A 21,965-nucleotide genomic window follows, 5' to 3' on the forward strand; every position below is an offset into this window, starting at 1 on the left:
ATCGCCAGCCACGAGACAAGTTATAAAGGACCTTGTGGACTCTGGACTTGATTCTGAATATGATGCAGTGGACAGAACAGCAAGAAGATATTTAGGCTTTTGCGTGAAACACTGGCAGAAGGCAGGTAAGAGAAAGAGCAGAGAGATCAGATTGAAAGTAATTGTTACAGTCTGAAAAGTGATGCTCCACTATTGCCAAGGCCAGGTCATGGAAAGCAAGGTGGCTGCTGCTTGGTTTTCACCTTCACTGGGGTGTTTGCCCTTGGGACATAGCTACCATCTTGTGAGGAAGCCCAGACAGCATGGGGAAGCCACACTAAGAACATTATGTCCCTCAGCTATGACATCAATCAACTTGTAGTCATGAGGGAATGAGTCATCAGGTAACTTTCTCTTGGCTCTTGGGTATTCTAGCTGAAGCTCTTTTGTATCTTATCTGAATTCCTGAATCAAAGAATGCACAAGCAACAATAAATGACAATGTTGTTTTAAGCCACCAAGTCTTGGAATAATTTATTTCATAGCAATGAATAGCCACAAATTGGATGTGCTATATAAAAGGAAAGACAGAAGTCCACGATGACCCCAAGGACTTTGCTTGGAGTTAGCTGAACATTTTTTGAAAATGAAATTGGGGCGTCTTCTTTGGGAATATTAAGCGGGAGACAGCTTTCCCTGGTACCCACTACTTCACCCACTCTGCTGTTTCTTCAATGTAGTACGCCAACTTCCACTGTAGTGTGCAGTAATGAAGCCTCTCACAGTCCCTCTGCAATTCATGACAGTGACCCTATGGTCACAAGTGGGTTGAACTTAACTCAGGTTAAAACCAGTTAGCACCATTTCCTGGAAATCTGGAAGTGGACTGAGAAAGTTAAGAGCTACATGTGTGCCTGAACCTAAAATTATTATAATCTAGGATACCTCAGGATCATATTTTCTGCAAGACAGAGTGGGTAGAAGGTGGAGAGAAAGAGAGAGAGAGAGAGAGAGAGAGAGAGAGAGAGAGAGAGAGAGAGAGAGGCTACTTCCTGATTTCCCTTGGAATATCCATTCCCTCCTTGACCCAATTATAGTCCTTGGGTTCTGAATACACATATCTTTATAATAAAATTTCATTTTGTTCTTGTTCTGATTGACTTTGGCAGTCAACACTCAAAAATCAGTAGCATTCCTGTACACAAACAGTAAATTCACAGAGAGAGAAATTAGGGAAACCACACCCCTCACCATAGCGTCCAGAAAAATGAAATACCTAGGAATCAATCTAATGAAGGAAGTAAAGATCTATATATTGAAAATTACAGTACTCTAAAAAAGGAGGTCAAAAACAATATCAGAAAATGGAATGATATTTTTTGCTCATGGATAGGAAGAAAAACATAAAAGTGGCCATACTCTTGAAATAATTATATAGATTTAATGCAATCATAATAAAAAATACCTATAGCATACTTTACAGAACCAGAACACTCTTAAAATTCATTTGGAAACACACAGGAGACCTCGACTAGCAAAAGCCATTCTGGACAACAAAGGCAAGGCAGGCACATCATGATCCCTGACTTGAAATTATACCACAAAGCTACTGTGATAAAGTCAGGATGGTATTGAAAAAAACCAAAACCAAAACAATACAAAATAAAAACAGACCCGAGGATCAGTGGAGCAGATTAGAAAATGCAGAAAGAACTACAAACACACTCAGCCACTTTTTCTTTGACAAAGGGGCCAAACATGTTCACTGGATGAAAGATGTTCTTTAATAAATTGTGCTGGAAAACTGGCTCTCCACATGCCAAAGACTAAAACTACCTATCACCATGCACAAAACTAAAGTCTAAGTGGATCAAAGAACTAAATATTAAAACAGAATCACTAAATCCACTGGAAGACAAAGTAGGTAGAAATCTTGAAGACACAGGGCTCAGTGAAAACCCAGATTGCATAGGAAATGCTACAAAGACTCAGCAAATGGGATCCTATCTTATGATGAAGCTTTTGCACATCAAAAGACATCACCAACAGAGTGAAAAGGCAACCCACAGAGTGGGAAAATATTTTAGCTAATTGTCTCTCAGACAAAGATTTATATCTGAGCATACGAAGCATTGACAAAAATCAGATCCCCCAAATTCAAAGACCCAATTCAAAAATGGGCATCTGAGATGCATATACACAGTTCTCAGATGAAGAAATACAATGGCAAATAAGTACATGAAAAAATGTTCAGCATCACTGATAACTTGAGAAATGTGAATTAAAACAACACTGAGATTCCACCTCACCCCAGAAAGAATGGCTATCATCAAGAAATCAACCAATAACAAGTGCTCATGGCATTGTAAAGAAAAAAAGAACACTTCTCCATTGATGGTGGGAGTGTAGTCCGGTACAGCCACTGTGGAAATCAGTATGGAGATTTCTTAAAAAACTAGGATTAGAGGTCTCATTTGACCCAGCTAGTCTCTTTCTGGGTATCTTCCCAGAAGAATTAAAAACATAAGCAAATATGTTTATGGTAGCAAAATTTGTAATAGCTAAATCTTGGAAACAACCCAAGTGCTCATCAACCACAGAATAAAAAATGTAATTTCTTTATGCATTGGAGTATTACTCAGCCACAAAAAAGGATAAACTTGAGACATTCATAGATAAATGGATGCAACTTGAGACCATACTCATAAGCAAAATAAATCACGCTCACATGTGCGAACATTGTATTGTTTTCCTGATGTGAGACACCGAAAGAGTAAATAAGGTCCAAAATAGGTATTGTGAAATGGGAAGAAATTGTTCAAAAGGAAAAAAGAACAAAGATGGGGGAAAGGGGAAATGAATGAAGGAAAAACGTGAAAAAATGCAATTTAATTCTGTTTTTAGTGTCTCTTAATTCACTGAAAAGAAAATTTTGTGGTAATATCAATTGGAGAATGTTTTTGCTCATACTTTATACTCTGAGTAACGTCTTTAAAGATAACAATATGCAATGTATTAACTATTATTATTGTCCTATTATTTTGCTAAGAAATTTTGTTTTTACCCCCCCCCCCATAAAATAAAAGAATAAAGAAAGAAACAAACCAAAAAACCAAGTTGACTTTGGTTACTTACAGCTGGACAGGTCCCGAGTGCTGGTAGTAGTGCTGATGTTGTTGGTGTTGGTGTTGGTGGCAGCAGTGGTGGTGGAGGAGTGTGACCAGAAGCCTCTTGTTTCTCAGGCAGATGACACCTTCAAGGACCCTTGAGTTAACATTGTTGGGAGACTCTAAGCACCCAGTGCTGTACCCACAGAAGGGGCTTTCTAAGCACCCAGCGTTACACCCCACCGGCAAGGCTTTCTGAGTTCCTGAGCTCCACCTGACTTACTCAAGGAGTATACAATCCTGACCTCAGGTAAAAGCTGATCATGCACACTGCTTTTGCCAAGAGGTTTAATGGTTTACTAATTCCTACGTGGAACCTTCTGATTTCTATCTTGGAGAAAGAAGAAAATGCAGGAGTCCGAGGAAGACTCCTGACAAGCACTCCTGTAGTCGTGGACTATGCTCACGTGCCACTGTTCTCCCCAGTCATTAGTAATAAGAAGTCATACTAAGTAAAAATGCCCTGACTTCTCAGAGAAAACCACCTTTCATCTTTTAGAAAGGCATTTTTGGGTTGTTTGAATGAGTTTGTGTTCCGATGCAGAAAGAGCGCACCTGTAATTGTGGGCTGTCAGGTGGCCAGTACAGCTCTCTGATGTCACCTGTACCAAGGGTGTGAACACAGGCTATGGAAGGGGTTTCTGAGGGCGTCTGCATTGGTGATGCCATCAGGGCCACACTGCGGGAGTTGCATGTGCTGGATCATCTCTGTGTGTAAATGATGACTTTACTTTCCTGTACTCTGATGTGTGGAACCACCCAGACAATTCCCCTTAATTCTCCTTGAAAAGAAGAGCAGTTATCTCCATTTTGAATAAACTTGGCCCTGTCTCCAAGTATTGATATGTACAGAGCTGGCCAGGTTGTTTCTTTGTCTCTTTCAGTCAGCTTTAAGCAATGTAAATTGAGCTGGCTGAGGAGCTGACGCATAATCTCTGGAGCAAGGTCAGCATTATCCTTTGCAGTGATTCCCCAAATACATGGTTGAACCAGGGGAGATGGATAGTCGTGATCCACGCTGTGGGCTGGGACCAATCCTAGAGAAAGAGGCTGTGACTTCCCAGGGCAAACAAGGTTGTACATCAGAGTTTAAACACCAACCCCAGATTATTAGCTACTCTTTGGCTGTGTTATGCAGATTGTACTCTCTCTTTCTCTCTGTGTTTCTTGCCCTCTGCAGCTCACAGAGGTGATCTCAGACCTACCTAGCCCAGCTCACGAGTCATAGTAGTCACATATTTCCCACCACTTACTGTCACTGGTTTCCGAGCCACCCTCCTCATGGAGAATTAATAAAACCCAGTTTGGGCTCTGGGTGTGGCCTCTGTCCTGGTGAGCACCATCTTGGCTGGACGTAGGAGCCCTCTGTTCCCTGTAACTATAAATATGTCGCAGTGTCTAGATTGGAATAAACTCACTAGAGTTCCAATAGCTTCTCCAAGGGATTACAAACATGACTCTTCCTGGGCTGCTTGGAGGACAGGAAAGGGAGCTCAGTGCCGTAAGAATCAGGAATGGCAGAGGATGCCAATCATTGTTCAGTGCCAATCCGTGGCACTGAGGAGGTACTGTAATCCTTTCTAAAAAATAAGAGGAAAATGACACGTAAGTGGTTGTGTCTGCCAGGTGAGACTGGTGCCATCTCTGTCATGTGGGTGTTAGGCGAGTGGCCTTGGGGACCTTCCATCTCCTTGCCCCCAAGGCTGTGTCCCTGTTTCAGCAGATGGGGTGGGGGGGAGTCATACGCTCACTGTGGTCACAGCACCCTTCTCAGGACCAAATGGACGTGACAGTGACCGGAAAGTCTAGAGGGCTTCTGTCATTTAAGGGTGTCACTCTTTCCTTCCTCATCTTTGTCTCTTTGAGGGAGGCTGAGGGGAAAAAACGTGTGAGCCTCCGAGGTCAGAGTTCATGCAGCCTCGAAGATAAACACTAAACGTGATCAGTCAATTACCTGTTATCCCAGCTGATAATTCCCAAGCTGAAAAATTAGGCAGACTAAATGAACAGGAAGCTTGTAATTGTACGGTCAAAGCTCGGGCCAAATCCACAATCCACTTTTGAGAAATCATCTCCCCCAGATTTCTGTCAGGACATGGAAATCACTGGATGTATATGTGGCCCACTTCTCACGCACCCTGTGACATTCTTGAAGGCAAGAGTTATGGATTGATGTGTGTGTGTGTGTGTGTGTGTTGTGTATAAATTTTTATCCCTGGCTTGCAGGGCACCTTCCACAGTGAAAAATGACAAGCTGGCAGAATGTGCAGGTGGCTGCCACCTGTCCCTGTCCTGTCCCTCCATTCTCAAAGGCATTTCTTCCTGATCTTGTTCTCTTCTTTTTCTTGCCTGGACATTGTGAGGTTCACAAAAAATGCTTGTGCGTCTGAGTGCTGAAAGTAATTGCCACAATTTTTCCACTGCGGAGAGCCGCAGAGGTCATGCTAACCTGAGGATGGTGCCAATTACTCCTTTGGGCAGTGTGCTTGTCCTACTTACATCTCTCCCAGGGTTTCTCTCATGTTAAAGATGAAAGAGGGAAACCTGGAGAAGCACCTGACTCCAGGGAGGGCAAACTGAGGGCTGCCCTGGGCTGCATCTTCCCAGGTTCTTACCACATCGTCTCTGGTACAGGCACAGTGGGGTGGACCATTGTTTGCAAAGCACGGTCTCCTGGATCACAGACCATGAGAATGGATGGTAGGTCCCATCATTCATGACACTATCAAGACTGAGCAAACCAGAGCCTGGAAGACAGCTATTCCACATGGGACAAGTCAGAGCTGGAATTCAGGCTCCTTCTGTCTTTCTTAGTGGTTCAGTGTCAGCCTGTGACTTTCAGAAATGGAACTGGGTGAGAGAGCATTTCTATTGCCATGTGATACTATTAATATAAAGGGATCTAAGTACCAGCAATCATCTCTCCCTGGAGTCCCAGCTCAGCCACTGTGGACACCACAGACTGGAGGAGAACATTCTACTGGGGCCCTGTGCTGGAATCAGGCACCCCCAGACAGAGGGGGTACCCACACTCTGCCTCTGCTCCCATGGTGGAGGTGTGTATAGGACATTTTGGACAGGGAGAGAGGAGGAAACGAGAATCATGAAATTGTCTGACCAGCTTCCTGTCTCTGGGTAGCTCAGCTGTAATTCTCCATGTGTTTTCCAAGATGTGCTTTAATAAAGAAAACTCAACTGTGATCATGGGAACCAGTCTGTCGTGAGGGAGGGGATGGGCAGGGCTGGAAGTGGAGACCCGTGTCCAGGCTCCATGAAGCGTTCGCCCTGAGACGAAAGTCAGTGCAAAACTTGGAAGCTGAGAAAGAATAAGGGACATGGAAGGAAAGAGACTGAGGTTGCAGGTGAGGAAACTGCTCAGGTTCACCTCGATAACATCCAGCCCAGGGCTGCCAAGTTGAATTTTTTTTTTTTTTACCTATTATGTGAGTAATGGCTCTGTGGAGCATTGGCCTTGCTTCCAGGTTCTTTTAAAAATTCATACACTGATGATTGTATCTGTTCATGGGACACAGGGTGACACCTTGATGTATGCATGCAACAGGTAAAGGTAAAAACTCAGGGTCGTTAACATTTCCATCTGCTTAAAACACTTAGTCCTTTCAACAAATATCAATCCTTCTCTCTAGCCTAGTGTGAGAACCCTGCCACAGCTGCTCTTAATTAATTTGGAGAAATTTATAGCATCATCATTTATCAGGGTGAATTCCTGAGTCATCCCTGTGTGTGTGACTGTTTGTTTTTCTGCTGAATTCTGAACTTCTTGCTGTCCTTGGAACACACCAGCCACCACCTGACCTCAGGACTTTTGCACATGCTATTTCTTCCACCAGAATGCTTCCCTTGAGATATCTACTATATAACTTGATCTCTTGAGTCCTCCAAATCTTGCTCACATGTCACCTTTTATTGAGATCTTCTTGGATCCTCCAATTTAAAATAGCAAACAATCTTCCTGACAATGTTTTCTGCTATAGTTTTCTGATCACCACAATATAATGTGTCTTCCTTTATGTCTTAGTTTCTGTCACTCCGCAAGAATCTAAATTCAGACAGGTATGGTTTTCTGTTAAAACAGTGCTTCAAGCAGTTGATAATAAGTATCCAGGAAATACTCAGGGAACAAGGGGTGGGTTTGTGAACACACTCCTGCTCGTCAGACACTCACCACAGGTCCAGGCACCTAACATAGACTTAATGTTTGTGGGAGGCAACTGTACTTCTGCCCAGCACATCAGGCTGTTTCTCCTGGCCATCGACAATGACTTCCTGTGGCTTCATAATGCCTGGATCCCTGCTGTGCTCCGAGCTGTTCAGGGCCCACCAACTGATCCTGCTGCTGCTACTAGCTCCTCAAAGAGCAGACTGGCTGGAGCAAACAGTGATCAGTCTCTCTCTGCTCTTTTATGGAACATGCAAGTCGCTATTGATGCTTGTTTGATGCCTGATTCTCCAGTGGCCCTGAGAGATACTGTGGCAGGAAAGAGACCCTGTGACAGTGGCTTCCTGCTGTTTCCTGATTTTCCAGCTCAGAGCTGACACCGGTGGGCCGTGAATGAGTATTTGCTGACTGAAGGGACTGGGTATCATTAACACTGCTGAAGAGAGATTAAAATGTGTCCCTTGACCTTACACGTGAGGGTGAGTCATGCTTTTGGGGGAATTCCCTGCCTTTCAGGGTCTCTGGGACTACAGAGGACTCCTTCGTCTGAAGATCTGACATTTACAAAATTACGCACCTTCTGGAGCTGCAAGATTTAACACAGATACTAGGCTGTGTTTTCAGCGCGGGAGACCTATAAAGTGCTACCCAGATTGTTCTGTGTTTAAAAATGGCTTCTCCAAAATAGTTCAGCTTGCAACAAGAGGCAGAAATGGTGGGTAACCAAAAGCCTTCTTTGACTAAGCAAACAGTTACAGCACCACTCACTTCCTTCATCTGAATTCAAGAGATGTGCTCAAATGCACCGAGAGCGTGGCCTGAGTCTCAGGTTATTGTTAGCATTTTATAGATGCCATAATCCAGGCTTTCAGCACATCACACTGATGTCTTTGATAAAACCGTGAACATTGTTTGGTGGCTTCTCTGGTTTTCTGCCTTGACAATATGTAATCTATCAATGATAACAGGTTTCTGTATTCATTAAGGATGTATCATTTTATCTGGTTTTTCTCATGTTTGGCAGGGGCCACTTGCATCATTATCGAGAGAAGCCATGTACATGGCACTAGTTGGGGGTGCCTTCCGTATCCCTCACCCACTGAGGTGCTCACAGCAGTGCGGGGAAACATCATCTCTCATTGACATCAAGATATCTGCTTCTGCTCCTTGCATTTGTTACTGTAAGACCAAGCCTTCACTTTTACCAAGAGCCTTTTGGGCATATGTAAAAAAGAACCTACGATTTTCTCTTTGGATATGTAAGAAATGCACATTAATAGATACTTTAATGTTAATCCATCTTTGCATACTGGACTAAACCTCAGGTTTATGTATTTATAGCAACAGACTCATTTTGCTGTTTTTTATTCCAAAATCTTCGCAAATGGAGACACAAGTGATTTTTGTATGTGTATTTACATGTTACCTGTGCCTAGTTTTGATACTAATGCTGTCCTATCTGTTGTATGCTCAGTGTCTGACTATCATGGGATGATCTATTTCTCCTCCAGAGATACTCAAGTACTCTGAAATTTGCATTGTCATTCACACACATGCTTTCATTTTTAGTATCTATTTGTTTATTTGAAATTATTCAAAACTTCATATGTAATGGTGCCATCAATTTGTTCTCCATGTGTTTTAGATTTTTCCATATTGATTCATATATATATATATATATATATATATATATATATATATATATATATAGTTTCATGTCATATTTAACTTCTTGTCCACCTAATATATTGGAAGTGTTCTTTTTCATAATACAAAATTAAATTGTGTCTTTGTTATTTGCAATCCTAATGGTATTTATTTGTTTTGCTTTTTGTCTCTTTTCTCCCTTGGAATGGCAATATATTTGTCTGTTTTACAGATCAAAGAAGCAATGCTGGTTTATCAGATTCATTTAAACATTTGTCTCATATATAACTATACCTAAACATTTTAAATTTCGTGTAGCTTCTTTATGTGTATATATTAGTATTGGATGTATTAATATGTGGATATATTAGTATTTGCTTATAATATACACTTCATTTGTTTTTGTTGTCCATATTATTGAGTGCAATACATTTACAGGTTTGTTTTTCCTCTTTGCTGTTGTTGCTACAATAGACCTGTTTGAATATACACTTATCAAGGTCAATTATTTCTAAGTAGTGTGCATTTTCAAAATGAGCTCTTCTTTATTTCAAGATTAACAGAACAAAATACCCCAGTAAGTCAAAATGATTGATAACATATTTAGTCATGTCTCTGTTAATTTCTATATGCCTTCTACTGAGGCCCAAGAATGTGTCTGGTATGATTAATTCATATAGGCATGGTAAGTTGGTTGTGTATGAAATTCTGTGTACCACATCATTCTGTCTGATGTATTCAGACATTTTTCTTTCTTTTTTTCTTGGCATCCAATACTCAGAACAATAGATGCAAAAATTGATGGCAGCCTTTTTCTCGTTTCCTTGTTTTTGTTTTCTTTTTCCTCCAAAAATGTGCAATATATTCATTCTCCCAACAGAAACTGTGCCTGTTTTCATTATTGGCATCTGGGCCTCTGTGAGCAGTTGGGTCTGAAGGCTTCAGATTTATTTTTTAAGCTCAAGGGAATTTCCGTTATCGTTAAAATTTTATTACCCTAGATCTTTTGTGCCTCTTATCGTTTTTCATGATTCCTATTCCTCCTAGTGGCAGTTTTACTTTATGTTCTAGAAAGAATAACAGGTTTATAATTTATAGTCTCGACACAGGTGTGCAACAAAAATAACTTCTTAAAATTTTATTTTAACTGAGCTTTTTTTTTTTCCTACCAAAGGCAACAAAAAAGCGCAAATCCTTTTCAGTCCAAGGCAATGCAGTGATTTCCAATTTTAATCATGGCCCGTTCAGGATTTAAACTCAGTTTAAAATTTTCTCTCCTTTTATTTTCCTCTCCTCCCTGGTTATGGTCTAGAGTCCCAGGGGCTGCATGTGTCCCTGGCACTGAGGTGGGGCAGTTGGTGCAATGATCCCCTTTTTTACCATGGGCCTTTTGTTCTGACTGCCAAGGATATGGGTGCTGCTGTCCTTGGCTGAGTCTGAGGCTTCTCTTGAGAGCTCTGTTCTCTGGTCCTGAGGCTGATTCTACATTTTAATGGGGAGAAAGTGTTGGCTTTCCAACCCTTTTGCTTTTTATTTTTTTTGGTACCTGGGATCAAACTCCAACTACATGCTTGCAAGACAGGCGCTTATGCGGCTGAGCTAAATCCCCAGTCCCCTTTTGGCATTTTAACAAATAAAGCACATGGGAGCATCAGTATTCCGTGAGGTTGTATACCTCCACCAACCACTGCTGGTACATTTCTGCCCCGCCATGTTGGCTGTAGAGCATCCTGGGTAGTTTGCTATTTCACTAGGAAGGGAGGCCCCAGTGTGCCCTCCTGGAGATTCTTTCAAAGGTGGAACAGAGAGGTGCATCACTTTGTGGCCCCTCTAGGAATCATCCAAGCTTAAGGAGTATGGGAAGACACAAATGCCCTCTTAAGGTTCCAGATGGCATCTGGACTGCTGGTTTTCTCATGTTACCTACTGATAACACCTCTTCTCATTTTGAGTAAGAAAACGACTCGATCAAAGTAAATTTACGCTCATGATGTAACTTCTCTTCTTGCTTCCCAAGATTTCTCTATAGATGAAAACATCCTCCTTGGAGAATTCCAGGGAGAGCTTTTACCTTTCCAGATAGTTTGCCTTTCAATTATATGCTTTAGTGTCAGGAAGATTATTTCTTTAATGCATTAAAAACCTATTTAGAAATTCAAATGATTCCTTTAGTCCACGATACAGCAGGACCACTCCCAGAGGGAAAGAGCAGGACAAGTAGCCACTGTTTCTTGAACCATGGAAGTAAAAGAAGAGTTATCCAGGAGGAATATGGGTTACCGTACCGGGGAGTGGTGGTCCTGGGTGCTATGGAGGTGAATGTGGGGGAATCATTGCCTAAATTTTTATGAATTTCTGACTGAAATTAGGGTCTATATTGGACAGATGAGATTGATAAAGCTTCAGACATGGTTGCTATTATTTTGTGCACTATTAGTCCCTGCTCTGTGTTATTGCTTTGACTCCCTAGATGTCTGGCAGAGGTCGGTAACTGCGTATTTTGGAGTTTTGCAAATCTAACCCTGTCAATACATTACACCTTTGGCTCTCCTGTGCACTCACAAGATGATTTAATGTTCTGACCATGGGACAGTGTCCTGCAGCTGCTGGTTTTCCTCTTTGCTTCCTGAATGACTGACCTAACTGCTAGCCTGTTCCTCCACAAAGCACCTGCAAATCAGGGCTCCAGGCAAAGGCTTTCCTCTTTGCCTCACATATAACTGCAGTTGGGCTAAGCTTCAAGACTCCAGCTTTAATCTGTGTGTGCAATGATTTAGGTGAGGCTCTGATGGGGGAAAAGGCTGTGACCATGTTCTACGCCATAGTGAGCCCCATGCTGAACTTTTTAGTTTTATAACCTGAGGAACAAGGAAGTCAAGGAGGCCCTGAGGAAAACTTTTAATAAAGTCAAGTTGTTATAATTATCTTCTCAGCTCTGCAAAATGCTCATCAGCTGTCTCCTATGTTGTACTAGCCACCTGGGTGCTCATCTTTTGCAAATGTTCACAGCATACTAGGCATGGAACCCAGGCCCTAGAGGTTAGACATCTTTTAGTAGGGAGTTTCCCATGAAGCCTTGCACCAGGGAAAAGCAGGGGAAGATGTACTATCCCAGATAGTACTATCAATCAGGAGACTCTACATTTTAATGGGGAGAAAGATAAATATTTGAACTTACATCATGTAACAGGGAAGTCTGACACCAAGTAGCAACAGTAACACTGAGGTAGAGAAGAACAAAGCTGAAGAAGACAACCAGGGGACAGTTGCTTAATGGAATTAGGAGGTGCTCAGCCAAAGCAAGAATGTTTGTTCACCTATGAGGATGCCTTTGTATGATAAGAAATGCTATATTTAGTTTGAATAGTTTATACATTTATTTTTTAGTGAGATGTTATATGTGAAATGCTTGTCAGAGTGTCTGGCCCATAATATCCTCTTTACTGTTTAGATCTAAGATGGCGTCCAAAGTCTCCTGTGTTGGGAAGATGGTGGGATCATCCAGGCACCCTTAGGAATGTAGCTGAATGTGTTGTTGGGAGGCGGAACTTTGTCAGAAGCAGTAAGCCGTGGAAAGATGACCCGGAAGTGTTTGTTTCCCTTCCTGGCTCATTTCCTTCTCTTTCTGTTCCCTGGGTACCATGACACGAGTAGGCCTTTGCCTCCACCAGGGCTCTTTGGCATCCTGTTTCTGCTTTAAAGCAGCCGGCCATAGACTAAAACCATTGATTGGAATAAACCTCTCCTCCTTCAAGTTGGTGGCATTGGTTATTTTGTCCTGGTGATGAGGAAAGTGACTAAGACCGACATTCAGGGATGCTGGCTGTTTCAGTGTCTGGCATAGTTGTTAGTAGTAGGTTCTGCATTTGTGAAAATCCAAATAAGCCCTGGAGCTATCTTTAAATGACTGATTTGTGTGATTCTGCAGTGACATTCATTGTGTACAGCTTCAGACTGGGAAGTGGGAGGAAAGGCTGAATTGGGGACATTGGGAAACACCTGCCTTCTTGGTAAAGATCAAGTTACCTTGTGGAAGAGTTTACTTTACTTTGTCTTTACTGACTTTTCTTCATAACTTTTTAAGATTAGTACTATTATTCCTGAGTTATACAGGAGGAAGTTGAAGTGCAGACACATTACATGTGTTCAGGCAGGGGTTGCTGAGCTAAAAAACGATGGGCCCAGTAGTGTGAAAATGGTGTTCATTTTCATTTTCTTTTCCTTTTTGGTACTGGGGATCGAACTCCTGACCTGGCATTTGCCAGCCAGGCGTTTATGCTCTGAGCTAAATCCCTGGCCCTGTGCTCATTTTTTAAATCCAAAACTTATAATCCTTCAGTGAACTAAGTGGCAAAAGATGTTAATTTAGAGAAAAATCAAACACTGAAGGAGCTCATCTATTTTTGTGTATGAAAAAATTGGTAATGGTAATAGTATTTTCTAAAAGCCATAAGAACTTAGGTCTGAGACATTCTTCTTGCCTCTCTCCTCTCCTTTCTTCTCGAGGGAGTGGGTTCATGATGTAAAAAGTTGCACTTTATGCATCATGGGAGGGACACGGCCATTCTTTACCAGGACTTCAGAATTGCTATGACCATCATGTGCCTGTTCCTCTTCCTCCCACTTTTTTGGTAATTTTTATTTTAAAGAGAGTAAAACAAAGCAAAACAGAATATAGCCAATCAAAACAAAACAGTGTAAATGACACAGGATTTCCAAAAAGATAATAGGAAATCAACAATGGTTAACATAATGCCTCTTGTTGTCCTCAAAATAGCTGCCCATAACTTCAGGCATAGTAAAAATTAAATAAAAAAGAACAGAATAGACCAATAAAAGCAAAATAATAAATGCAGTAAAGGACTTCAAAACAAGATAGTAAATCCAAAGTGGTTACCATAATGTATCTGTTATCTTTGAAATAACTGCTTATGCCATTGGATATAATAAAATCAAATGAGACAAAACCAAATAAAACCCAACTCAATAAAACAATGAAAATAATACAGGACTTCAAAGCAAGACCACAGGGAATTAACAATGGCTACGACCTTCAGAAGGAAATCCCCCATAGATACTACATTGTGTATTGTTATCCTTTAAATAGATTATCAGACTGCTGGCTTTATGCCTACAAAGTCAGTGAAACACTAAACATTACAAGCATTAGGTTGTATTTCACCTCAAAATTTATCATTGCAGCCTGTGTTTCTTTGGATCAGAGGGTCACTTACAGTGGTGGGGGGAGGTGGGGTTTGGCTCTTCTTGTCTCCCAGCCCATGCGCCAAAGGGACTGGCATCTGGTTCTCCCCTCTGTATCCCACACATGGCACTGACTTGCAGGGAGGGCTTGCTGTTTGGTGACTTTTATTTTCCTCTTCTTCAGTCCACGAATGGTGCTGACTCACAAGAAAATGGTATCTGGATCTCCCCACAGTGGTCCTTGCATGGTGCTGACTTTCAGGGAGGGCTTGCTTCTTGTTGACTTTCCTTCCCCTTTTCTAGGGAAGTATTTACTTCAGTTCTCCTCATTACTTATGCACGTGGGGTGCTAATGGGTCAACATCTGTCTTTTTATTTTATGCCTATTTAGATGACAGGGTGTTCTATCTGGGTCTGATGGGGATCACAAGATCCTAGACTTTGGTCTTGATGATGCAACTTGTTGAAGCTTGTGGCAGAGGATTTGGGTGGTGATGTGTTTACTTTGATGTGGTTCACTGGGATATGAGCATTTGTAAATGGAAAGATAGGATTATTGTTCAGGAAATATTCATCCTACACCCTCCCCACTGGGAGTGGAGTAAACTACTGTACTCTGGCTTTTGGTCAGATCAGATGACTTGCTTTGGCTGATGGGACAACAGTAGATAGTATGCAGAGACTTGCACTGTGCTTTGGTGCCGAGGCTTTGCCCAAGTGCATTTTTTTCCATTAGTAGAGAACAAGCCCTGGATAACCTTGTGGATCCAAAGATGATGAAAGAGATGAGACAGATCAGGAACCACAATGCAATTTGGACAACATCATCAAATCCAGCATGAATATGATATGTCTTGGATGATTCACAGAGCCATGACAGAATGAATGTTCACTGTTATGCACCACTGAACTTGAGGGTGTTCTTTACTAACAGCACTCTGGTCAGACACATTTTACAGCTGCTGCACAGAACATGTGTTATTTTGGAGATTTATAAAAAAGATACCACCATAACAAAGTCTCTATAAAGATGGTTGTTTAACCCAGGTTCCTGGGTTTCTTTGAAATTTGAATCAGTTTTTGGGATGTTATAGAATGTGAGCTGAGATTTGGCTTGATATTTCCTATTAAAGAAAGAACCCCCTCTCTTTTTGAGGAAATTATATGAAAAAGCATATGATGCTTTAGGGCATCTTGGTAATGACATACAAGAATCTTCAATGTACTCTAAATGGGAGATGTTTGGATGGTAAATATTTAGACTATCATACATAACTATATAAAATTTTTTGATCTTCTAATGGATCAAACAGGAAATGGATTGGGAAGATTTACAATAGCAAGAAGGGATATATATATAATCTTAGTAGACAAAGAGATGAGGTTGGATGACAGCTTAAGGGGAAATTTAGGGGCAGCTAGTGACAAATCCCCTGTGGTGGGACTGTCAGGGGAAATTACATTGTGACATAAGTTATTTAATTCTAACCCCTAATCCATGAACTACTGTAAAATTCCTACATTTTCCACATTGTTTTTGTTAAAAGCACCTCTTGTATGCGAACACTGTCAAGTTTGCTTCAGAGACTGGGAGAGAAAGCACCTAGGTCATCCCTCATATTTGGTGTGAAGGAAGGACTAGAGGTTGCTGGAAATGAGGAGAAGCAGGAAGAAAAGAGCCTTTCAAACGTAAGAGGGAGCCTTCGAGCATCCTCCAGAATCCTGAAGGGGTTTCAGACTCCATATTGCATCAGGGTGAGGAAGGGCACGGACCTGCTTACCCAGACATCAGTTTGGGCCAGCATGCCTGTGCATCAGAGGCCTCCTGGCACCTCTGGAGGTCGTGTTGAGCCAGGGCTTTGGCTTCCGGGAACTGGGATGCAGATAGAGGGGAGAAGGACCATCTCATGTCTGTCCCTAGCCCTGTCTCCCTTCCCTCCTCTGCCCTGGCAGCCTCGAAGGCCACCTTCTCCAATTGCCATCACTCTGACATACAAACTATACATTTTGTGAGTAAGAATACACTTATTTCACAAAGCTGCATGATGCTGTTTATTTGTTAATACAGAAGACTCATCTCTTCATCTGATAAACTCTGACATGTGCATGCATGTGTGTGTTCATTGTTAAAACCAAAAACCTTCAGAAGAGACTGCAACCAGGCAGAGAGTCCTTTGGCAGTCAGTGTGACTGGAGCAGACAAAATTTATGATCTCTGCACCAGGTAACCACGTGGCCACAGCCCCCTCTCTGTGCCTCTTCTCACTCATCTCTATAAGGAGGAAAATCACTCTCCCTGACCCTCACAGAATTCTTAGGAAGATAGACGGAGAGAGGGCTTTTAGACGGGTACAGATACTGCAACTATTCACTCATACTGAGCTGACTTTCTTGCGTTTTTAAAATGAAGAATAGTGAGGAGAGAACCAAAGACCCCTCGATATTTAAAAGGCACTTGTTACATCTCTCCCTGCCAAAGCCCCTCAGTTTTTTTCTGACTTCAAGCATCTCTCCCAGTCCTTGGGTCCTGTGGGGCATACTTGGGACTGAGGCAAGAGGAAAATCCGTAAAATCTCCATGCTGCCTTTAACTAAAATGTTGATGTTTTCTTCACCAAAAATATTGCTAGTGTCTGCATTGATTTTGATATTTAAAATTAGTAGCTTAAAATCCCATTTTATCAAGGTTCCTGGTGCCTCTCTGTCTTTGATGCTTGAGCCAGTGTCATATATATCTCACTCAGCACTGGACTTGCCCAGTATGTGATGAGCATCCTGAATCTGAAAACTGGAAATCCCAAATGCTTCAAAATCTCAAAAAATTCTGAGTTCTTGCATGAAGTGACAAGTGAAAAATTCCAAACTGACGTCATGTGACAGGTTACAGTCAAAATACAGGTACTTTAAAAATGCTGATAAAATTGCCTCCAGGCTCTGTGTAAGGTGTGTATGAAACACAAATGGATTTCACACTTAAACTTGGGTCCTGCCCCAAGGATAGTTCATTTTGTAGATGCAGATATTGTAACATTTGAAATTTGAAATATTTCTGGTCCCAACCAGTTTGGAAAAGTGATGCTGACTCTATACCATCTTGTACTACCAAAAAAGTATCACTCACTGACCTAAGAGCAGTCCTCTGGCTCTTCTGTTATGCATTTGGTCATGTTGATCCCCCTGCCTAAGCTGTTTGCCCATTGTACCTCCATTGCCTCCTCCTTCCCATGACCATCTCCTCTGAGAGGATCCCTGATCCACTCCAACTGTATTCTTGCTGTACACTGAATGTGCATGGTACGTGACTTGAATTTGGCTGAAGAATTTCATACCTGTCATCCTGTAGGATGGATAATTATTTCATCTTCTAAAGTACACATTTCTTATGAAAAGGCATTGTGTGCATGCATGTGTGTGTGTGTGTGTGTGTGTGTGTGTGTGTTCTATTTTGTATCTCTTGTTCCTTGTTTAGAACTCTCAGTACAGTCATGAACTGAAGAATTACCATGGTCCCATTATCTCTTCATTCTCAAAATAGTCAAAGAAAACAACTATCCTGTTCTTTCTTACCTTCCTTCTATTTCCTTGATTTCAGACACGTTGCAATTCAACGTAAGAAAATGCCTACAGAGTAGGGTCTAAAGATTTTATACTGTCAAAGATACAGAGAGTTGGCAAAGATCATGCCAAGAGAGCTTGCCAAATTCTCTCCTTTGGCTTTTGGTTTAACTGTGGGGAGGGGAGGAAATGAGACCATCAGTGAGAGACTGACTTAATGAGTCATATCACTTCCAGAGAGGACAAACAGAAGACAGTGTCCAGCTGATGCCTGGCTGGGGTGATCCTTGACCCCTCTGTATAATGCAGACAAGGTCTTCCCTGATATCAGGATAGAGCCACGTGGGTGAGGGTGGCAGCTGGTGTAGTTCAGGACATTCTTCCAACTGGAGACATTGCCAGAGACTTCTAATTCCTCAGGGGAGTATGCAAAATTGGGACTCAGGTCTTCTATAACTCACCTGTGGACTGGGAATTGGGCCTCAGAGGAAGCTGCTTCTCTTCTTGTTGAGACAAACCCACAGGAACTATAATTGCTGTACCTTGGAGACCACTTTGGGTGATGAATGGGGATCTCAGAGCACCTACAGCACCTGTTTGTGTCTCTCCTACAGGAGTGTTTGTTGGAGCTGGGAGCTGGTAGGAAGAAGACTTTCTCCAAACTCTGCTTGAAATTGAACAAAACCTAGAGTGAAGTATGTGACCTAACCAGACTGAGCAAATTATGGAAATGAAGAGCAGAGTCCTTGGTAGGACAGGGCTAGCTGCAAGGGTCTGGAGGATCATACTGCTCAGGAACTGTGAGGTAGCTGAGTCATGGCTGTTCCATCAGGGGTTCACCCTGCATGAGTGCGTGTGTGTGTGCATGCGTGTGTGTGCGTGTGTGTGTGTGTGTGTGTGTCTGTAATGTGGGATGAGGGAGGAGGACACAGAGGCTCTAACACATGGACTCATCATGATATGTGAACAGGTGTGGGGAGGCAACAGTCACTTCCAGACTCCCCAGTCCTCTCCCCTTGAACCTTTAGGGTGCTTCTCTAAGCAGTAAAAGAGGCTCAGGAAAATCAGAGATGAAGCAGAGGACCAACCAGGTAAATCTGAAGTGGGATTCAGGTGAGGAGACTGACCTGACCCTCTTGGCTCAAGCTCAGTGCAGATCACCACTTCCAGTTTCTGATATTTGTCATTTTCTGTGATAGGTCAGTCCAACATGGGGGCAGCTGCCAAAGTCTTATGCTTTCAAGACGATCAGTGTTTTCTCTGTGCTGCTCCATTGTGGCTTTGCCAAAGAAGATTCATTTTGCTAAGCTGCCCTCAGGAGCTTATAGGCTGCCGTCCAGGTGTGGCATCTGGGGACTTCATGGAGGACACGTCCTGAAGCATGTGAAAGGCCATCACCAGGTAAACTGACCCATGTGCGCTTTTGTTTCTCAGGACAGCTCTGCTGTTCACTGGCTGCGCAATCTCATGCGTGTCAAACTCATTCTGACTTGAGTTTCCTAGGCTGTAGAAAGAAGTTCCTTCATCATGAAGTGGTTGTGGGGATTAAATAAAGTAATATGCATTGTGCAGAAGAGTGTTTATGTGTTCTCTGTTAAGGATGGTGTAAAACCCCACTCCTGTCAAAACCAGGAGGGTGTAGTTATGGTAGACACTGTTCAGTAGGCATATACGTTGAAGAACGACACATAAACCCAGCTGTTGGTGTTCATCATTTCTAGCATTTCATGTTGTTAAATGTTTTCAAAAAACGAAAGTAAACACTTGAATATGTGCACAGAACCTTTCTCTTTGCAAAGTGCTTCTTGTCTCATCTGAAAACTTCTTTCACAAAAATGTCATAAGCCCTCATATGCTCTGAAGCCCCAGGACACATACACTGACTGGGGAAGATGGAGAGGTAAGCAAGAAGCACCCTGTGGGTGGAGGCTGGATAGTGCTCAGTGGTCTGGCAGGATCTGGGGGTTGGAAGCACAGGCATCCTAGGACAAGGGGTGCTTTGCCCACTGTGCAGAGGGAAAGAATGTGGAGGGCTGGAGGAGCTGCAGGTGTAACTTCACATGTCTGGACAAGTTGTGGAAGGCAAGTGTGACAATTGTGTGAGACTGAGAAGTAAAAGGGCCGTGAAGAAGCAGGCTCAGGGGTCAGGATGAGGACGTTGCTGCTGACAGAGGAGTCCGAGTGACATCCCGCCCATGATGCAGTGCCTGGGCAGAGTTCTAAAAGACAGTCAAGATTTTAACCAAGATTTCAGTTAAAGGAGCAAACACTGGTGAGAAACCAGCAGAAGAAGGCTGGGAGAGCCACTGCTTTAGGCTATTGTATTAAGCCTAATATGGAAAGAACCAGGTTGGAAATAGCAGAGGAGCCAGGTCACAGAGAAAGAGTGGTGGGGTCTTGAGATGGTCAGTGTGGTGGTACAGAAGGCCGGGGTGGCCCTGTGTCAGCGCCTACTGGAACCAGAGGGAAGAGTGGTTCCAAGTGGTCTCCAGCTCCCCAGACTCACACAGCTGCTTAGTAGAAGTTGGGGAACGCACAGTCATATGCTGCAAATGTTCTTGTTCATTTATTTACAATACAAAGATGACTGTTACAGAACTGCTGTGAAGGTAGGGCTTATACCAATCATCTCGGACATATGTTGTGCACACCTTCAATAAATGCAAACTAGGGGCTGGGGATTTAGCTCAGCGGCATAAGTGCCTGCCTTGTGAGCATGGGGTCGTGAGTTTGATCCCTGGTACCGATAAAAAATAAATAAATAAATGCAAACTAGCAATAAAGGCAAATCTCACTCAGAGTTTCCTAATTTGCTTCTCATCCCTGCCTTCTCAGGTGCCAGGGTCTGCATGGCAGGCGCGAACTTCACCCTAGTGACAGAGTTCCTGCTGATTGCCTTCACTGAGTTTCCCAATTGGGGGCTCCCTCTCTTCCTCTTGTTTTTGTCTCTCTACCTCCTCACTGTAACAGGGAACTTGGGGATGATCATTCTGATCCGCGTGGATCGCCGGCTCCACACCCCGATGTACTTCCTTCTGAGTCACCTGTCTCTGGCAGACATCTGCTACTCCTCTGTCACTGTCCCTCAGATGATGGCTGTGTTGTTGCAGCATGGGGCGGCTTTGTCCTACTCTCGCTGTGTAGCTCAGTTCTTCTCCTTCACCTTCTTTGGTTCCATCGACTGCTACCTCTTAGCCCTCATGGCCTATGACCGCTATGTGGCCGTGTGCCGGCCCTTGCTGTATGTCACCATCATGACACAGAAGGTCCGTCTAGGTTTTGTGGCTGGAGCTTACGTGGCTGGTCTCTTCAGTGCGCTGGTGCGGACGGTCTCTGCCTTCACTCTCTCCTTTTGTGGAAACAACGAGATTGACTTCATTTTCTGTGACCTTCCTCCACTCTTAAAGCTGAGCTGTGGGGACAGCTACACCCAGGAGCTGGTCATTGTTGTGTTTGCCATTTTCGTCATCCCCGTGAGCATGGTGGTGATCCTGGTGTCCTACCTGTTCATCATCGTGGCCATCATGAGGATCCACTCTGCGGGAGGCCGGGCCAAGACCTTCTCCACCTGTGTCTCCCACCTCACTGCAGTGTCACTCTTTTTTGGCACCAGCATCTTCATGTACCTGGGAGGCAACTCTAACCGGTCCTCAGAAAGGGATCGGGTTGTGTCTGTGTTCTACACCACAGTGATCCCCATGTTAAACCCCTTCATCTACAGCCTGAGGAACAAGGAGGTGAAAGAGGCTGCAAGGAAAATTGTCAGCAGTGCCAAGCTGCCCTAGTCAGCTCCACCCTTGGAGAAGCCTGGGAGCCACCTACTCAGGCACCAGACTGTGGACCTTCCTGATTCATCACAAGAATGAGGGCTCAATCAGTGTATACCATGGTACGAAGCATGAAAAGGTGCAGAACAGTTGCACCAGGAAGAAGAGGGAAGCAAAGATAAAGTGTGTGAAGAACCATAAGGAGACCTGTGACTCCCAGGGCAAATAATAGAAGGCTGTGGAACTAAACCCTGTGAAGTCCTGGTGTGGCAGGTCTCACTTGTCTGTGATTACAAAAACAGCTAAGTATCTCAGCAGTTCTCCATCCTGGGATGTAAAGGACGTGTCATTTCTTCTCAAGGATATTGCCATTGTGTGAGTTTGAGGTCAGAAGTTTAACCAAGAGTCAGGGACCTTACTTTGTAAATATCCTTAGCTCCTGCAAGAAAAGGGCATGGAGATGGTGTGA

At 43.0% G+C, this 21,965-nt stretch overlaps 1 protein-coding gene across 1 annotated transcript; it reads left to right on the top strand.

Moving 5' to 3' along the window:
• The first annotated feature begins 20,578 nt into the window (after positions 1 to 20,578).
• LOC100733761 (olfactory receptor 9Q1-like) lies at positions 20,579 to 21,514 on the top strand. The gene has a single exon (XM_003464310.1). It carries the CDS (start codon positions 20,579 to 20,581, stop codon positions 21,512 to 21,514), a length of 936 nt encoding a protein of 311 aa, XP_003464358.1.
• Positions 21,515 to 21,965: the final 451 nt, after the last annotated feature.

The sequence above is a fragment of the Cavia porcellus genome, unplaced genomic scaffold, assembly GCF_034190915.1.
Source record: "Cavia porcellus strain 051 isolate PalLab524CR breed Dunkin Hartley unplaced genomic scaffold, mCavPor4.1 scaffold_17, whole genome shotgun sequence".
Taxonomy (NCBI): Eukaryota; Metazoa; Chordata; class Mammalia; order Rodentia; family Caviidae; genus Cavia; species Cavia porcellus.

What these genes read in the sequence shown, in the direction of transcription:
- LOC100733761 (XM_003464310.1), top strand. Translation starts at nt 20,579, where the DNA reads ATGGCAGGCGCGAACTTCACCCTAGTGACAGAGTTCCTGCTGATTGCC.